This window comes from Leptosomus discolor, chromosome 1 (genome assembly GCF_034619465.1).
Source record: "Leptosomus discolor isolate bLepDis1 chromosome 1, bLepDis1.hap2, whole genome shotgun sequence".
NCBI classification, from domain to species: Eukaryota; Metazoa; Chordata; class Aves; order Leptosomiformes; family Leptosomidae; genus Leptosomus; species Leptosomus discolor.
Window position 1 is genome coordinate 137,874,186 of NC_141391.1, and position 18,836 is coordinate 137,893,021.

The 18,836-nt window shown below is 41.1% G+C and overlaps 1 protein-coding gene across 1 annotated transcript; it reads right to left on the bottom strand.

Moving 5' to 3' along the window:
• Window positions 1–4,875: 4,875 nt before the first annotated feature.
• KLHL42 (kelch like family member 42) lies at window positions 4,876–17,436 on the bottom strand. The gene is made up of 3 exons (XM_009950365.2): window positions 16,529–17,436; window positions 9,196–9,389; window positions 4,876–5,327 (listed from the first exon to the last, which is right to left on the bottom strand). Exons 1-3 carry the CDS (start codon window positions 17,434–17,436, stop codon window positions 4,876–4,878), a joined length of 1,554 nt encoding a protein of 517 aa, XP_009948667.2.
• Window positions 17,437–18,836: the final 1,400 nt, after the last annotated feature.

Consider the following 18,836-nt stretch of genomic DNA (forward strand, 5'->3'; position numbering starts at 1 on the left):
CCTTCCACTAGAAAAATACAGTAATTGCAGTAAAATCTTTTCTTTTGTAAGTCACAGTTTGTATTTCAGAAATTAAACATGTTTCACTCTTCTAATTGCAATAAAGAAACCAAAAGTTACTTTAGAAAATACCGCTATTCATAGGACATAACAGCATATGTTTACTGGTAATGTCAATGCTTTTAGAAAAAAAAAATCCACATACCATATATAATTGGGATAGCAATTTTAAGGCTGTGAATGCTTGATCCCTATCAGTTCACAAAATCCAGATTCCTTTTCCAAACTCCACTCTCCTTTTGGGGAAAAAAAGACAAGAGATTACACTAAAATAGGCTCTAAGTTGATTAGATAGAAAACATACTCCAAGAATAGCAGTGTTAATATTGTAGAGAAAGACATTTGAACTTTCTGTATCTTACAGCATTTGTTCTGGTTCCTAAGACTTACTGTGGGGATGGGGAGCCACCCTTTGGTCATTATTGTAAATGCAAAATCAATATAACGTACCACAGATGCTAACAGTTTCTGCCCTCTCAGGAGGGTTCTTGGTAACCACCTATAAATTCATTGGTCATACTGACAGATAGTCTTTGAGGATTGTCTCCGGTTTAACACCATTTACGGTATGTATCTTACCTTCCAGGGACAACAGGGATGAGTAATCTCTGCTTGTGCAGGGCTTTGAGCATTTTACGTGTTAAATGTTGTCATTACATTCTGTGCCTTCCGTTATCTATCACATTACTGACGCATATCAGTTCCCACAAACTGAACGTCCATAGCATCATTCTCACTAAAATGTGGATTAAATGAAACAAAACATTTGTAGCTTCACAGACTTCTCTTCCAAGAGTCCAAAATTGAATAAATGAAAAGGTTCAACCCGAGTTACAAATCACTTTACTTTTTCATCATGGTGATTGACGCTCACAGATCAGTGTGAAAAGCTGACTAACAAATAGAAAAGACCAGTAAATTGCTACCATATAATTTCAGCAAAACAGGCTGGTAGATGTAGATGTAGGCAAAATCCTCAAAGAATGGAAAACACAAATATTAAACCCAAGGAAGGTCAACTGACAGGGCAGAAAGGGAAACCTATGGAAACTGGCCAGGGAGATTAAAGTTAAGCCCCATACAACTCTTGTTTCACATCAAAAACCACAAACCATTCCCGGAAAGGAAGAAACTATTATGTTCTCCCTTAGCGTTGATGTGAGCAACCTTCTTAAATGCTTTTCTGTTTTATGAGAATGGACTAAGTTCCCAGACTTTTCCATTTACTCCTCCCTCAGGATTTTGGAGGCTGTTGTGCTCTCTTTTTAGTTGGGATTGTCCTCTACCACAGTCAGCTTTTGCTGGTCAGTATCAAGTGGAATTGGTCCACGAGACAGAGAAGATGAATAGTGGATATGCGAGCACTGAATAACCCAGACACGGAAGGAAAGCAGCAGTTTTGAATTTGGATACAGACTTCAGAACACCAAGACTAAGAAACTTAGATGAACTACAGGGTATTAGGTGACCAAAAAAACCCCAAAAAGAAACAGAGAAACAGACTGGAAATGGGCATCACTTCAAAATAAAGGTAATTAGCAGAGACCACAATGAGATTCCTAGCCGCCTTCTATCCTGCCACTTGTCATGAAGAAGTTTGAATAACCAAATAAGCAGTTACAACAATGATAATATACACACTTCCTCACATGCTCAAGATGTCTTATAAACACTACACTACTACACCAGACAAACCATTTGTGTTCCCACCAACCGAACATTCCTACTCACGTGTTACATTTGGGAGTGAAGATGCAAGAAGGTGGAGTGATTTCTCCAAGCCCACAGAATAAGTTTAAAAGCAAGATCAGGATAACACAGGAGTTCTCAGTTGATCAGATGGCAAGGCCCCTTGGTCTCTGCTTGTATCACTGTCATGCAAAAGAAGCTTATTTGTCCTTAAGTTAAGGACTTTTTCCCTCCCATCACCAAAGTAAAGCAAGCACACTGAATCACTGAACAACAGTTCCAATGGCTAAAAAGCAGCTTTTTAATTATGCTCTGCTAGTGACTCTCAACCAGTTTTCCTTGCCTCAAAGGGCAGAAGCTGCCCAACAGTGCCTTATGTGAAATATTAAAGTGACAGAAAGAACACAAAAAGGGCATGAGAGAGTCATTACAACGTTTAGGTTTTTTCCTGAGGTACGGGGTCCATCCACATTACATACTTTTCTGTAATGAACTTTGTTTCCAAAATTATTAAAATTTATTTCAGCCTGTAGTTATACAGGCCATTTAGATCATTATAATCTGGTGCGACCACTAAATTCAACACTAGTTTTGATTTGTGATTGTAGTACTGAGATGTCAGTATATGAGGAATTTGCACCATGGATTGACAAAAAGGTCTGACTATATTTACAGTCTGAGCCATCTTTCTCTTCTACATTTCAGCAGCTTCTCCAGATTTTCAGGGTGGTCACTTGATCACTGGAAGCTGAAACCAACACATAGATAAACACAGTGTGGAAAGGCCTCTTGTGAAATAAAGTAATCACACCTAAAAGATGACGTCATAGCTTTTGGAATTATGACTGAACTAAGAAATGAATGCATTTGAAAGGACTTGATTAGATATACAATGCTGTAATTATAGGAGTGACGGATTTTCACAGTTAATGCTAGGCAAGAGAATGCTACAACTCAGATGTGACTCCCTCCACCAAATCTGGGTTGATTTATGGATGACTGTAGGGTACTGAATCTGGAACAGTCAAGAAATGAAGGAAAGCAAGTAATATAGTGTGACTGAGATAATTTATCACCAGACAATGACACATTGCTTATATTTCTTCTAAAACAATTCTAAAAGAAGAATCCTATGAAAGTCACCTTATTTCTTCACTGCAGAAGAGCCATTGTTTGGTCTGATACAGCAGCTGCTCAATGCACTGTGTTTTCAAAGGAATAAACACTAACACATAGACATTGACTGAACTAATGAAATTCATGCATACAGCTGAATGGTAGACACTAGTTTGGGCTGAAGCACAACAGGTTACTCCACCAGGCTGCAAAAATTCCGTCCAAAAGGTAAATCTTAGACACCCAAAATACCTTGCTTCATATCCACCTGTATCCTAAAGTGTTCAAACCCAAATGCCCTCATTCTGGACGAGTTTCCTGGGATTTTCTGTTTGGGTTACCATGCATGATTGGAAGCACCAAAATTATGCACCTAAGCACTGAACTGTGTGAGCGGTAATTGGCAAGGCATTTCAAGTCTGATAGATCTTTTAGTCAGCACTGATTTAATTCAAAACCATGGAAAAGGAGGGAGTTAAAAGGACCTTGAGGGAACCATTTCTGCCTCTTTCTCCTCTGTACAACAGGCACTTATCTTCAAAAGGAGATTCAGATTCCTGAATTCCAATGAAGAAAAAAAAAAAAAAAAGACATCTCCACATATTGGGAACCTGTTCAGGTGAATTAAGTCTCTTGTCTTCTCATGTGGAGAAACTGCTGGTGCAGAATCAGCACCTCTGCAATGGGTTCAGCACATGTCTAATCTGGTTCTCTCTTCCCTAAAAGCAGCCGCACTGAAACCTTCCCATGGTGACCAAGACCTCCTTTTCTTGTTGCGAGGACACACGTTCCATACCTGGGCAGGTGCCTTCAGAAGATGCTTATGAACATGTCAGCTACAAAAAGAAAACGGGCCAATCATGACTATAATTCTCTCAGGCAATAGGCAAGAACTGGGTGAAGCTCCCAGAGTTATCTACCCCTGAAGCCTCACAAAGAAGTATTCATGGTGACCATCTTACAGTGCTCTTTGTAGAGGACTAACAACTTTGAGTGGCAAACTTGAGGTGATCTCTATCAAGCTACTGGTAACACAAGAAAAAGCCAGCATTCATGTGCACCTGGGTGGTGTTGGCAGGAAGTCATTTACACAAATCAACCCTTCCATACCAAGTGATGGATGTCCTAGATAACTGTTATCAAGCAGGATGCTACTGGTGAAGAATCACCAGTAACTTGATAATAACTTGATCTTTAATAACTTGATCTTTAACACTCAGTACTACAGAATACAAGGTAACTGAAACTTAAAACCTTACTGAAGATGAGAAAACTTCTCTGTTTGAATTTAGAGCCTTTTTACCTCTATCTTAATGGTAGCAATAAATGCTGCCAACTTCCATTACAGAGCATCTAGTATCCAACCAGCAACCGTAAGCCTCTACGCAATTCCTCCCAGTCCCTGTCAAAGCATTTCACTACAAATAATTCAGGGGAAGTTCTTATTTCTTGATGGTATCCCAATTGCCAGCACCTTTGGGAATCTCTCTTGTTACCACAGAAGAATTAAAAATGTGATAATATAAACAATTTTAAACATTGTGCATTCGACAGAACATAGTCTGAGTAAAAACTGTATTTTAAAAGAAATCATTCCCTTTGTGATTTTTATTATACTTACTTACTTTATTGAATTATTTCCACTTTTACCATGTATACTTCTTACTCATCTTCTATACTGTCTATTAAGATGGAGAACAAAACTAGACTGATGAGTTTCGCCTTCGCAATTCCTTTACCAGTTACCAACACAACATTTTTATGTTTAAATTGCAAACAATACCTGGCAGAATTTTAATCCAAAACAACAACATTTTTAAACTGAAAACTTAAAACTGTTTCTGGAAGCATTTCTCCTCATATTGGATTTTGCAACTTTTTTAAAGAACAGAATCAGTATCTTATGCGTATGTTCTGCAAACACATTACATTCTGAAAATGGAATTATTTAGGAGTAGTAATATTTCTTCCAAGAATGATTAACGAGCTGAAAAGAAAGACCTAATGCTGTTACACTTCTTGCACATCAGGCAAATACATAGAACAGATCAGCATGTTTTGTCCAAAGGCTGGAAAGCGTCTTAATGACTCCCAACTGTCTGTAAATATATTATACTTAAGAAAAACACGATGCTCCAAGCTTGTAGATAGAGTAATATCCCTACTCAATATATAGACTCCATCATTGTGGAGAGTGCAAGTCAAGTTAAGACCCGATTTTGATGTGTTCTCTTTGAGGTAGAGCCATTCTTTGGTAGCAATGTTGTAAGACTGCACAGTTAACATGTCCTCACTTTGGCTGGATTTTTGGTTTGGTCCAAGTTCATGAATACAACCCCCTACCAGATATATAGTTTCTTCAACAGAGAGCATCTGCTGTTTGCGAACATGGACATCACAAAGTTCAAAGTTGGTCCAGGAATCAGAAGTCGGACAGTACTGCAAAATGTTCATGTTCCTATCTGAAACAGAGAAGAGATATTTACAAATAAATAAATATCTTAGAAGGTACTCATGGAGGAGGATTCATCCTCAGTACAAACTGTATCAGCCATCGTTACAGATTGCTAATGTATCACAGTGCAAAAGCATAGTAGACTAGGGAAGAAATATTGATTATTCAGAACTGCAACTCTTTGCCCTTGACAACAAAGTCTGAACATTCCGTTCCTTTGCAGAGAGAAAAGTTAAGCTACTTCTGGCACATTACATGCTGTAAATGGTCTGGGGATGCAGATTTTAGCAGAATAATCCCTACTTTTTAATTTATGCTTTTAATTTCGTCTCAGATTGATATGTAAGAATTTTTTATGAAAAGGGAAATGGAGCAATATTCTGCTCTCCAACAGTGATCACAGATTAATCAAATTACCATGAAGACAGTATGCTTCATTAATGGCTGTCAAGTGATGATTTATCATCCAATCTTAACTTTGATACTTTGCATTTCATTCCAGAAATCAAAGTTTTATGGAACAAAATTCATAAAGCTAGTTACATTTCAGCAAGTGGCATGGGCGACCTAAGGGTACATGTTCAGTACCTTATAAATAGAGAAACACACATTGTCAAAATCATTTAAGAACCAGGAACTCTGTGCTCCAGCATCAGACAGAGACACAGGAAAAAGCTGAAGCCATATCTATACTTCAGTTACAACTCAGTGGATGCACGTGCTTGCAATACTGTTATTCTATGAAATCGTTACAATACCACCCTGATTTATGGTGCAGTGGAGACCTTGGCTTTATCCAAGTCTTCACTAAACTAACAGAGAATGTGCAGTACTCGTTAGCAAGTAAATTCAGTTTCAATCTCTGGAGACCTAAGCTTAAATCCAAACTCAAGTGAGAAGCAGCAACAGGTTTGCAGACTCCAGCCCGGTCTTTTAATAAAATCTGCTCCATATTACAAGTCTATCCTGCATGACGATCTCCAGATGAGCTCCTAAGTGAAACAGCAGACGGTGACATACTGACAAGTTATGTAAGGGCACAGGTATAAATAGCCATAAATATAACTGGGTTGTCATGAATGAAGTGCATTAGCAGCATGATTAGGGAGGTGCTGCTGTAGCATTTGCTTGCACTCTGACGATTTTCAGTCATTGTTTATTACTTTACATTGCCTTCTTGAACACCTAATCCACTTTAAGTAAAGAAAAAAAAAAAGGAAAATATCACAGTAATGCTCTATGAAATTGCTGATCAAAGCTCTATGTATAGATGATCTTTGTCTACAAACAATGTGTCATTCTCTGACTTATTGTGGGGGGAAGAAATCCCAATTAAGTTTCTATGTCTATCTATAGCAATAATCTTCCCAGGTAAAAAGTGCCGTGGTTCGAAAGGGAGAATATGAAATGGAAGTCAATTGCAATATGGCCCTCATTTGCTCAGTCCAGAGCCTGAGCCTTTTATATGCACTCAAAAAAAACCCAAACAACAATACAAAACATAAACATTATACTGCCTGACATGGAGTTTCTATTAGGATCTAGGTTCACAAGTGAGAGCTGAGAACTGGAAGGAGAGTCTTTATTCAAGAAGTGTCATTATAATTTACAGTGGGAAATTCCAGATCCTACCATCTTCTGCAAAGTGCAGTCTCAGGAGAAAGCTTACAACAGATTAAAACAATAGCCCACAAAATCCACCAAAACTGAGGTATATGCAGAAATATTAAAAATAAAATTAAATAAAAATTAACATACTAATTGCTGCATGTGGTTTATGTAATGAATGTAGTGAAATAGCAAATGAACCTCAGTGTCTCTCAGATTGTTAGGCCTTAACACTCTCCAACATCTGCATAACTTGGAAGATGAATCTCCAGTGCAATTGTGTCAATTCTGGTTTCTAAGTCTGGTAGCTGTCCTGAGCAATGTGTCACAGGAAAACTGATTCTAGATCCTCATTCAGGAAATGTTCTTTTTTTCTAACAAGCACAGGCGTTTGTTGTCCTAACAGTCTTGGATTTAAACATAAGCCTAAATGTGCTAGTTATCCACTGCTCACAACTTTATAGTGTTTTACTATCCTGTTTCCATCAAAAATGGCTTTTAGGAAAAGATCTAGGAAAAGACGGATGCCTGAAGGTCAGGCAGTCCCTTGAGGTGTGGAAGAAGCAAGAGGTAACTCACTGACTATCCTCCTTCAGTTGAAACCACAGGTAATAAGCACCAAATAAGCAGCTTGACACAGGGCAGCAATCCTGACTAGACACACTTTGTTAATGAATTTTAAGGGAATAGGAACTGCATCAGCAACATGCTGACCTTCCTATCCATGACACCAGAAGCAGGCAGCCTGAGGAAAAAACAGCACAAGCACCAGAAAAGGAACTTGAAAAGTGCAGGGGATGTAGGAGAAAAGCTGGTACTCCCATAATCTTGTAGCACTATTAAACAAATCAGAGCTTTTTCTTCTTACCTCTTCTTTCTCTTTCTCTAGATAAAAATGACAAAACAAAGTTAGTCTCTAGAGACTAACTCCAGTCTCTAGAGACAAGTCTTCCCATTACTCTGTTTCAGTCCCTTCCCTTTGCTCTCTGCTCTCTTTTCTCAAAGGATGTTTCCCCTTGGGTCTGACTTTTCAGCACAGCACGTGGTGTGTGCCAGGCATCTTCCAGTCCTAGTGCTGGACCATCAGGGAGCACAATGCACCCCACAGGTTCTTTAGTGGGGATGACAAAAGGACTGGGGCTGCAGAGCACAGCACAGAGTGGCCCTCCATAAGGACACAAGCATGCTGATATCTTTTGTTTTCCTCAGTGAAGCCACCAGGTTCTGTGTCAGCAGGGACTGGACAAAATGCTTTTGAAGGTTATCATCACCACAAGGACCATTAGGGCTGGAAGTGTGTCTTTTATAAACCTTATAATGATGGAGAGCTAAAATCTGATTGGACACTAGAAAGGACAGATTGTTCTAATGCCAGTTTGATTTTGCTTGCAGTACTCTTTGTAAAAGCTGATCTAATTTTATTCTCAATTTGGAAAAAAAACAATTAAAACTACTGGGGTCAAATGAAGCGGGCAAAGGCCTACAGACAGGAATTTAAATTTAGGAAATCCTGGTAAATACTGAACATTTGACATGAAAAAAAAATAATTGACTTCTAAAACACTGAGAAAATTGTATTCCTCCCAAAGAATGGCACTATGTGCTTAATGAACGAACAGGTAATTGTCAGGACAGGACGCAACTTTGAATCCTTCCCTCTGTACAGTATCCTCAGAAAACAGGTTATAGAAAGGAAGTAAGTTTAAAAAGTTGGTTCTTGCTTAAGCTCTTGATTAATTATCCAACTAAGTTATTTCAGCACTGAGAATTTTACCTATAGCTTGAATTGGCCTGTGAAACACTGAAATGCTATAGTGAAAAGACCAAGACTTCTATTAATACGAGAGAAATACGGATGCAGGCATATATTTTCTTCATCTTTTTCCTCTGACAATCTAAAACAGGTATTTAGAAAATAAACAGTGTCCATTGAGACCTCTCTACTGTGTGATCAAAATATAAAAAAAGGAGGGCTAAGCTGGATGCTGAAGTACCCATGAGTCTGTTCCCTCAGAATAACAGAGCTCCAGGTCCATATAGGCCCTAAGAAAAAAAAAAAAAAAATATCTGATTCCTCTAGGACACAGCTGATTTTTTAAATTTAATTTGTCAATGATTTTCCACCGGTGATTTATTTCTAAATGTTGTAATAAGTATTATGCAGCTTTCTACATCAGTTCAAAAGATCTCCTGAAAAAGAGAAGAAAATTATCTGGGCCTTAGAAGCAATCAGGTTGAAAAAAAAAAAGTAAAAGCAAGTTTTCTACCTCGTGTAGTGTATCCTCCGATAACGTAGATCTTGCCTTTGCATTCGCAAGCTGAGAATTCTGCAAGAGGGTTTGGCATGGATGCTACGAAACTCCACCAGTCGTTTTCTGGGTTATAGCACTCCACGTTGGAAAGGGATTGACCACCAATGGCATAGAGTTTTCCACTTACAGCCAGAAGCTTAAAATTGGACCTGAAAGAAAAGATTGCAGCATTGAAATAGGTTGCATAGAGGTATAGAAAAATGTAGGAAAGAAAGTTCTTCCTAGCTAGGCTCCAACATACTCATCGTCACTTGTACCTTGTACCATCACTTCATATATTACAGCATACGAACTCTTCTGTGCAAGGCCAAAATACTGTAATCACACTCAGGATAGCAAACAGTGACATTATGGATGTTAATGATGTTTACACTGAGACTGATGAGTATTTTATTTTGGATTTCAACCCGTCACAGTTTGAGCTCTAAATGTTTAGTTAATTAATGTGTTCAGTACATGTCTCATTTTTTACTAGGCTTTTAGTAAAGTAACTTTAGTACGGAAAAACATATTATATGTGCACACAGTGAAGGATATTATTTTAGTTAAAACTGCAGAAATTTCAAACAAGACTTGATGAATGCCTGTGTACTCATCTTAGTCTGTAATATGAATCTCTTTAATAACCCTAATAAACAGATATTTAAAATGGTACACATTGAACCACGTTCTGCAAAAGAAGGAAGAGAGAATCTCCTGTATCTTATTCAGCATTAAACTACTAACTACATCCTCTGTCCCACTGAAGCAACATATATCTATAAATTAATGTTCCACCCATAGCTGAACAAAATACATTGCACTCCACGGGCAAGGCCCTGTTCTTTTATTTCTTATTCTGTTCCACTATGCTGTTATATTTCACACATGGCAAAGGCCAGCTTTCTAACTGAAGCACAAGAAGCCTTATATCTGACACTTTTAAGATAATATAGGCAGAAACAAATGGTCTGTGGAAGCTGAAAGTCTGTAGGAAGAAATTGGAGGACTTGAAGACAGAGGGCTTGCTCAGCTACTCCTTCCAGCTATGGATGCAGGTCTAATAAAAGATGAGGCCTTCCTCTCCTCAGAAACAGTGTCATTGCTTAGAAAGGTTGCTCCTTCTCTACTGCTGAACCAAATTGAGATTTTACCATGCAGTATCCCCATTAACTAGACGCGTGAAAGTCACTGGAGTGCGCCAGTCCAGCATAAAGCCAAATAGGGAACTGCATTATGTCTGTAAAACTGAAGTAGTGCTTTAGACTCGCATTGGCCTGCTGAGCAGTAAAGTGAGTTTCACTCTGCATGAATCCAAGATTCAAAACTTACCGCTAAGTAGTTTTGCAGGGGTTTGTCTGGACAAAATGAACCCTGCCTAGCAGCAGACTGCCCTGCAATTTCTTTTTATTAAATATATTTGGAAAAAGAAGTTGTTTCCAGATGGAATCATTTTGTTCTTGTCATCCTGATATAGCTTTGGAAACTAAAACGCTCTTTTGAAGGAATTAATTGCTTTTTATTCATTTTATTTTTTGCTGACATTTACGATTAGGTCACTGTTCATCTCCTCTCTACAGCAATTATGTTTTCCATCTTAGTGAATCCAGAATAACATGGCAATCAATAGTGGGTATGAAATGAGGATAATTACTTGCAAAACATTATGATTTTCAAAGCAGTGTACCTGTTCTAAAAGTTACGGTGGGAAAAAAAATATCCACACACTAACAAAGGGACAAAAACACAAGATGTAAATGCATTTTCCAAGCAATCCTTTACAATCTAAAGTACGTCAGAAAGTCTGTAACTCTGTGCCTATGATGGTGACAGTGGAGGAATTTGGGCTTATGAAATGAGTTCACACACACAGATAGCATTTTCTAAGATCTTCTAGACATTTTTTAAACATGCTAAAAGTTCTGCCCCAGAGGACGTGACATAAACAAGTGTGTAGTGTCAGAACAGTAAAGAATTCAGGTTTCCTAATTCACATGTGAGTCTCTAGTTACCCTTAAAATTGTAGCCTCTTACTATTTTGTCTAAATGGAGGTAACTTACCCAGTTTTTGCTTGATGGCTTTCGCATCACTGAATTGTTTCTTGCAGCACAAGGAAAACTATCTAGTGAAAGACGTACGGCACAGCTTTCAACTTCAATTATTCTAGAAGGAGGCCACTTCCAACACTTGTTAAAATGGACGACATTCAGTGTAAGTATCTCAGATTTATGGAACACATTAACTATAAGGTTCATTTTACTCAAAAACAGCTAGAAGTATCCATCAGCACACTTTATATGAAAGTTTGGACAATGGCTCAACATGTTATGAAAAACTTCTGCCATTCACTTGCCGTTCTTTCCATGCCAATAACAGCAGGTGTTTTTATGGAGAGTGAACATTAGGAAATATTTAGTGTATTTTTACACTCTTTTAATGTGTTGGAGCAGCTGGAAACAAGGAAAGCAAACATTAAGCAACCAGCCAGCTCTCCACAACTAACAACTGTTCCATGGACTACAGCTTGGAAACAACGGAGCTGAGCAGTCTGTCAGATTCAACTGCGATGTAACTCCACTCACACCAGTGAGATACTTGGGAGATCAAAAGTACTTTCCAAATGCCAGGCCTAGTGCATACCCTCCTTGCTGAGACAAGACTGGGTATGAGCTGTCTTCTGATGTCCCTCGTTTCCTCTGAAGGGCAGTCACGGGGTTTTACCATAGTTCAAAATACATTTTTCATTCAATAAAGACAAGTGCAAAGCACTATATGCACAAAGGAAGAAAAATACAATGCATAAATGCAAAGAATCTAGGGGTCAGGGTGCATAGCTTTCTGAATACAAGATGACATTCAGCAGCTTGCAAAACCCCCTACATTGCTCTGGATTGCATTAACAGCCATGTATGTATTTGTAAGAGAACACTATGAACGTGACTATAAAGACTGTAGGCATTCTTCTTCACTGACAGATACCATTTACTTAGTATACAAGACAAAGTTAGCATAGATATTAGAGAGGTTTTCCTGATCAGAGGGGTGGCTAAACATGGGAACAAGTTACCTGGGAGGAAGGAGGTTGGAACCTATGTTGCTAGAAGGTTTCAAGAACAAGTTAGACATGTATTTGCAAGGTAAGCTTGGTCCTGCAGTAGAACAGGAGGCTTGGACTAACTAACCTGTGCTTCCTTCCTGCCAAATGATCAACTTTAACCTTAAAATTTGTCAAAAATTAGATGACTTCTCTGTACTCAAGCTAAAGCATTTACAACAGAGATAAAGAATCATGAAAGCACAGTTACGAAGGCAATTTCAAAGCATTTTACATTTTTTGCATGAACTACTTTTTTTACATTCCTTATATAAGTCTGCAGAGCACACTCTATGCAGTATTTAGCTTTGGAAGAGTGTGATAGATTTATGATAAATACAACATTAATATTTCTAACTTAATAATTTTTGAAAAGTCTATTTTCCCTCAACACAGAGAAATTTTGAGTTAAAAAAAACCAACCTAAAACGTGTAGAAAGAGATCTCATAAACCACTACCATTCCCCAGGAACATCCTCTCCTATATTCCTGTAAGAGTCCTTGGAGTGGCAGCAGTTCAGACACAGATTGCTCACAAAACCTATGTTCCACATGCATGTGTATAATCCCAGCCAGGGGCTTACAAGGGTCTTCCAAGCCTGAGAGATTTACCTGCCATGAGTAGGAAGGTTCTGAAGGAATATAAAACTTAAATATACAGCTGTAACTGGCACATGCAGTAGAAATCCTACGAGTACATTATTTTTAAATAGCAAATTTCAACTGACAGTTTCAGTTTAAAGGAAAATAAGGAAAGGCATTCAAGGGCATCACTTGAACAGTCCCCAATGCCCCCAAAGACCACAGTGGTCTTGGGCGATCTTTACATGAAGTTTCCTCCATGAAAAAGTCCAGGTCGTTGTCTGAAGACACTAGTACAAGTACAGCAATAGCTCTAGAATGAAAAGATCTAGAAACTGTGTTCTGTTATGGACTATTTGTGTCCAGCACTAGATTTAGACCTCAGATGATGAGAAATTCCAGGCTCAGTCATGGGCTTCCTATAGGAGCCTGAGCAAATTATTTTATCTCCCTTGTATATGCATAAACAGGGAACAACACTTTCTCAAGCTTACGTGGGCATCACAAGAATAATATACAGAAGTTACTATTGTGAACAAATTTGAAACTACAGTAATAAGACCTCTACGTCTAGAAAGAAAGCTAACAGCTATAACCTAAACCAGAATGACTGCTAAGTATTCAGTATACATCTGATGGCCTTTGTCTTCTACTTAGAAGTAAGCTGGGACTATTCCACCTAAGCACATGTAGAGAATCCCAGCATCCTGGGATTCTATATTACACTAATGGAAACAGTTAAAGATAAAAATGTCATAGAATCTACAAGGTTTGTTGACAGCAGAGAACTCCTTACTTTAACAGCAATTCAGCACAAATATTTCCATAACTCCTCAGCCTTCCCTTAAGGCCAACATACACATCCATTCATACAGGCCAAATCCAGATACTCTGTTGTCTGAAGTCAAACCAACTTCAATGGCAACTAGAACCCTCCCTCAAGATATATAAAAAACTAATCCATGGCATGTAATTATATCAGCTGACATAAATTCATTTGGCAGACAGTCACATGACTGTAATTCCTAAGCAGCACGCTAGGCAACTGCCCTGCTTATTTTACTACAGCATAACAAACTAAAAATACAATGCCGAGCAAAATAAAGATCTAACTGCAGCACATCTGTGTGGCAGACAGGCAACAATTCTGTTTCATGTTGAATGCAAAATCCCTGATCCTAAAAATCTCCCTGCTTTTGGCTCCTATGGCACAGGCCATCCCCTCCTACATTCTGGCACAAAATGTCAAGCAGGTCAACAGAGCGCTGAAATGTTATGTAAGAGAGAAAAAACAATAATTAATAACTTCACAGTTGAGACTCCATGAAAATGTTAAAGTCAAAAACATGTTTTGTGAAGCGATCAACAGAGTTTCCATGAAAAAAACTTTCCCCTGATTATCCTTCTAGCCACTTGCTGCTATCTTGCAGTCTAGGGACAGACATATTTCTGGGTTCTTTTTGGCCTGCAAAAACTACCATGAAATGCAAGAACAGAGACTATTCAAATAATGTTCATATGTTACTCTTCTGCAGTACGTGGACAATGTGAAATTCTGTTCTAAGGAATACCTTACTGTCACCTGTGCTGGGCTTCAAGATTAAGTTGGTATGGCAGTGCAGTTGAAAATAGTAATATAAGGAGAAAATATCCATGTGTTTATTTCAGACATAATGATTATATATCCTAGAAGAAAGGGAAAGTGTGGGGGGAAAAAGGCTGATCTAGAGGTTGAACAGCCAGATCATAAGATGAAAAAAAGGGCCTCAAAAAAGCATTTTTTAAAAAGCCCTCATTTGCCATGCTGCAGAATCACCGCACATACTAACATCTCTCTTGCTATACATATCACACAAACCAATGCCAAAACCTCGTAACTTGATCAAACTTCTATGTTTAAGTTAATTTCCATAGGAAACGCTGCATAGGCTGACCCTATCATCCTTTCCTACCAAGGCCAATATACTCTCACTCGTGCTCATATAGGCAAGACTGCTGAAGCAAGGCCGGCTAAAACATCTAGGCTCCCACAGGCGCCTCATTGAAGACTGCTCATAGGCTCAGTCTCTAAGATATATGTCTGTAAGAAAAGGTGTTTGCAGTGTTTAAAAGCTAAACACTCCTTTTACAGGGGAAATTTTTCACACCACATTTCCAAGAAGCCAGTAATACTGAAAAAACCCTGTTTCTGATCAATTCTGGTGACTGATTATGAAGGCAATCATCCCAGTGAAACTCTCACAACAATATAGGAAGTGGAAAAAAAGGTGAAATGGGAAAGAACTAATTTTAGGTCAACTCTTGTTTTGAGGGGGTTTAGCTGGCTAGAGCGAGAGACTGGACTTGAGACAGTTTTACTACCCAGACACAAAGCATTTTTGCTAATGGTTTGGGTCTCCACGTGCTCTTTGAATTTACTGGATGAAGAAGAGAATTTCCATTCTACAGTGAATTTCGGCCTCCTTACTTGTTCTTTTTCAGACAGAGAAGATAAAAACTTAAACACTTTTCCTAAAATGGAAACAATGAGGAAGTTCACATTGGATAACAGAAACATTTTGTTTCAGTGAAGTAAAAGGCTTTGTTTTGATACCTCTGCAGCACGACTAAGGTAGAGCAGCCACAACCTTGGCCAGGGAGATGGCCTCTCTTCCTGGGTTCCCCTCAAGGCTAGCTCTCTATTCTCTTTCAAATGTAAATTATACAAGTGTTTCTGAATACTAACTTAAACATGAATGTCAAACAAACAATTCAAAATGATAAAAGAAAAAAAGTAAAATGGTCAAAATTATGAATGATTCCCAGATTCAAATATTCTCATGAAGTGAGAAATTTCTCACAATCTTCCTGACATTTTTCTCGTGAAAATTTCCCTGAAACGCCGGCCTACAAAACACTCAGATTTTTATGAAAGTACAAACCAATGAAAAACTGCTCCAACTAAATTTTTTCAGCCATCTCCAGCTCTGATAGATTGCATTAAGAGCAGGAAAACTTGTCACTTACAGTACTGGAGTTAAAGTATACCATAAAGTACAAGAATTTATTTATTTATTTATTTTTGTAAATCTTTGTTATTTCAAAGATAATTTCAACTACCAGCAAGACAGGTCTTTGGAGAGGCTGGCTCCTTGTATACTACAATCCAAAGGAAAAGTGGTAGCCCACCACCATTTCACACTGAGGTCAACAATCACACATGGTGGAGGGCTGTATTGCAATCCTCTACCGATGCCTACCTTGTGTTCTCCCACAGCTGAGGCCTTAACCACCAGCATTCACGCCACAAAGTCCCGTCCCCCTCACCCTTCCCTCGCCACAGCAGCTCCCTGCGCCATGCAGAGGGGGCCCCTAAGCAGGAGAGCGGCAGCAGTGCTGTGCTGTGGTGGGATGACTGCTGCTGGTAAAGACAAGGTTTGCCAGGCCTGCCTGGTGGCGTGCTGCCAAGCCATGGCCAAGCACTGCAGTCCTTCCCACCACACCATGCAAGAGATACAGGTCATTCATGGCACAGACACGCAGGGCTGAATCACTTCTCATAACGCTGAGTCCAGTCAACACCACGTGATGTAACAGGGTCTATTTTGACAATATAACACGGACACATGTGCATTTCAGGGAGCAAGGGTTACCTCTTCTGGTTCATTGAAGCCAGTTGGCTCCATTCGTTTAGGCAAGGGTTGTAACAATGGGCAGCCGAAATCTCCTGACTGGTGATCCTGTAGCCCCCGACGATGAATAGGTAGTTGTCCAGCATTGCCGACCCGTAGCCTCGGACGTTCACCAGATCAGTGGGCAGGTTGTTGGCCAGGGGCAGCCACCTCTGTGCTTCCTCATCATACCTCAGCATAGACCAGGGGGCTTCCACCTGAGCCTGACAGCACGGAGGCGGGCCCAGGCAGGAGGGACCCATGAAATCCCCGATGGCCACGAGGGTGGCGGTGCCCCTCATCCGCCTCTCCTTCAAGTGCTGCTGGAGAGCGTGGGGCAGGAGGAGATGTGGCCGGGCATCGGGCCTCCGCAGCACTTGATGATAATGGCTGGCCATGAAGTCTAGACAGGCATCGTGCAAGTCCTGGAGCCCGTAGACCTGAGCCAGGCGGTGCAGCTCGAAGCAGTTGCCCAGCCTCACCTGGGAGAGGAGCAGGCGGAGCAAGGGGGTGACCTGCAGGTAGGAAGCGGCCTCCACCAGCTCCTCCAGCAAAGGGGGTTCCTCATCGCCCCCCTCCTCCTGCTCCAGCCTGGCCAGGCAGGAGGTATTGATGAAGTCCAGCACCAGCTCCAGCCCCAGGGCGCTCAGCCCCCCCCGCAGCAGCTGCTCCTCCTGGCCCTGCCCTGCCTCCCGCATGCCCGAGCGGTAGAGGGCTCGGAAATAGTCACTCTGCTCGATCAGCTTCCTCTTGCACACCGGGTAGCACTTGTCCCCCAGCCGGATCTGCACCACCTCCTCCCCCGCACCGGCCCCGGCCCCATCCCCTTCTCCTTCCCCTTCCCCCTCCTCTTCCTCCTCCTGCCGCCGCCGCCGCTCCGCCCGAGACATCGCTCACCCCCTCCCCTGGCTGCGCTTCAGCCCGGCCGCTGCCGGCTGCGGGCAGGCTCCTCCTCCGCCCCGGCGGCCGCTGCCGGGATGGGAGGAGCGGAGCGGAGCGGCGCCGGGCCGGGCCGGGCCGGGCCGGGCCGGGGGAGGCGGGCGGGCTTGCAGGCAGGCAGGGAGGGAGGCGGGGAGGCGCAGCCGTAGCCCCGCCGGTTCCGTCTCTGGAAGGAGAGAAGGCGGGAAAAAGAAAACAAAACACACAGAGAGGAAAGAAAAAAAAAAAAAAAAAGCCCTAAAAAGGCAATGTTGAGCGCTCAGGCGGTGGCCGGGCCTCCCCGCGCTGCCCGGCTGCCCGCCGGGGCCACCAGCGCCGAAGGGCGCGGCAGGGCACCCCCCCCCCCGCCGTCCCCGGGGGCCCGGTCGTGGGAGAGGGGCGGCCGGTTCGAGCACGGTGGGAGAGGCCGAGGGCTCGGCTCCGGGGTGCGGCACCCGGGAAAGCCCGCAGCCGTTCCTCCGCCTCCCCCGCTGGCGCTGCCGAATTGGGCCGGGATGGCAGCTCCAGGCGGCGGCTCGGACCTCTTGCCATAAATGTACTTCTGCAGCCCTGAAGAGGGGGAATATTCTCGAATCAGACGGGCAGGGGAAAAAAAAATAATGGTATGTGTACATGTATTCGTGCACAGCCAGAGAGGAGGAGGGAGGGCTACAGGCGGCCTAAAGCCACAGCATCCTGACACCGGCATTCGCTAGCAAAAAAAAAAAAAAAAAAAAGAAAAACAACAGAAAGGACCACTTTGCACGTCTAGTGTGGCAGTAGGATTTAGGAACGGCAAGTACGATACATAGTTCTGCTATGACGTCCCCGATTCCACCTGCGTAAGTCCCTCCGTGCCTCAGCTCCTGGTTTGGCATGTAAAGATACTACATAACCTGTTCTGCTACTCCATCTTTCCTATTTAAACTAAGTTCCTGGAACAGGACATCTACGTTATTCATGAGTGATCTACATACCAGGGCCCTGAGTTTGTTTGACAGGAACAAGGAAAGAGCACATTAACAACTGAACATCTTGAGCATCTTGGGCATGGATGAAGTGACTGTTTTGCTGTTTGACTTGTTAGATTCTTGAAATATAATGACAGTTCTTTTTTTTAAAACAAACAAACAAATAAAACCCAAACAAAACCACAACTACTGAAACAGATGAGGAAGTCTGCCATCCTGTGTGTTCCTATATCATGATGCTTAATATAAATACTTTAAAAATATATTTTATACTATTTATATTTACAAAGGTATTTCCTTCACCTCGGGTATTGCAGACCATAGAAAGCCGTTCCCTTTAGGAGTAATGTGACTCATCTCTAGTTATTGCAGAGTGCTTAGTTTTCAGACAACTCTCTATT

Bases quoted from the DNA above. Each gene is read 5' to 3' on its own strand.
- KLHL42 (XM_009950365.2), bottom strand. From the start codon at position 17,436: ATGTCTCGGGCGGAGCGGCGGCGGCGGCAGGAGGAGGAAGAGGAGGGG. The intron at 9,390-16,528 runs GTAACCCTTGCT...CTTTTCTTTCAG, and splicing joins GCTTCAATGAACCAGAAGAG to GTCCAATTTTAAGCTTCTGG. The intron at 5,328-9,195 runs GTAGAAAACTTG...TCTCTGTTTCAG, and splicing joins CGGAGGATACACTACACGAG to ATAGGAACATGAACATTTTG.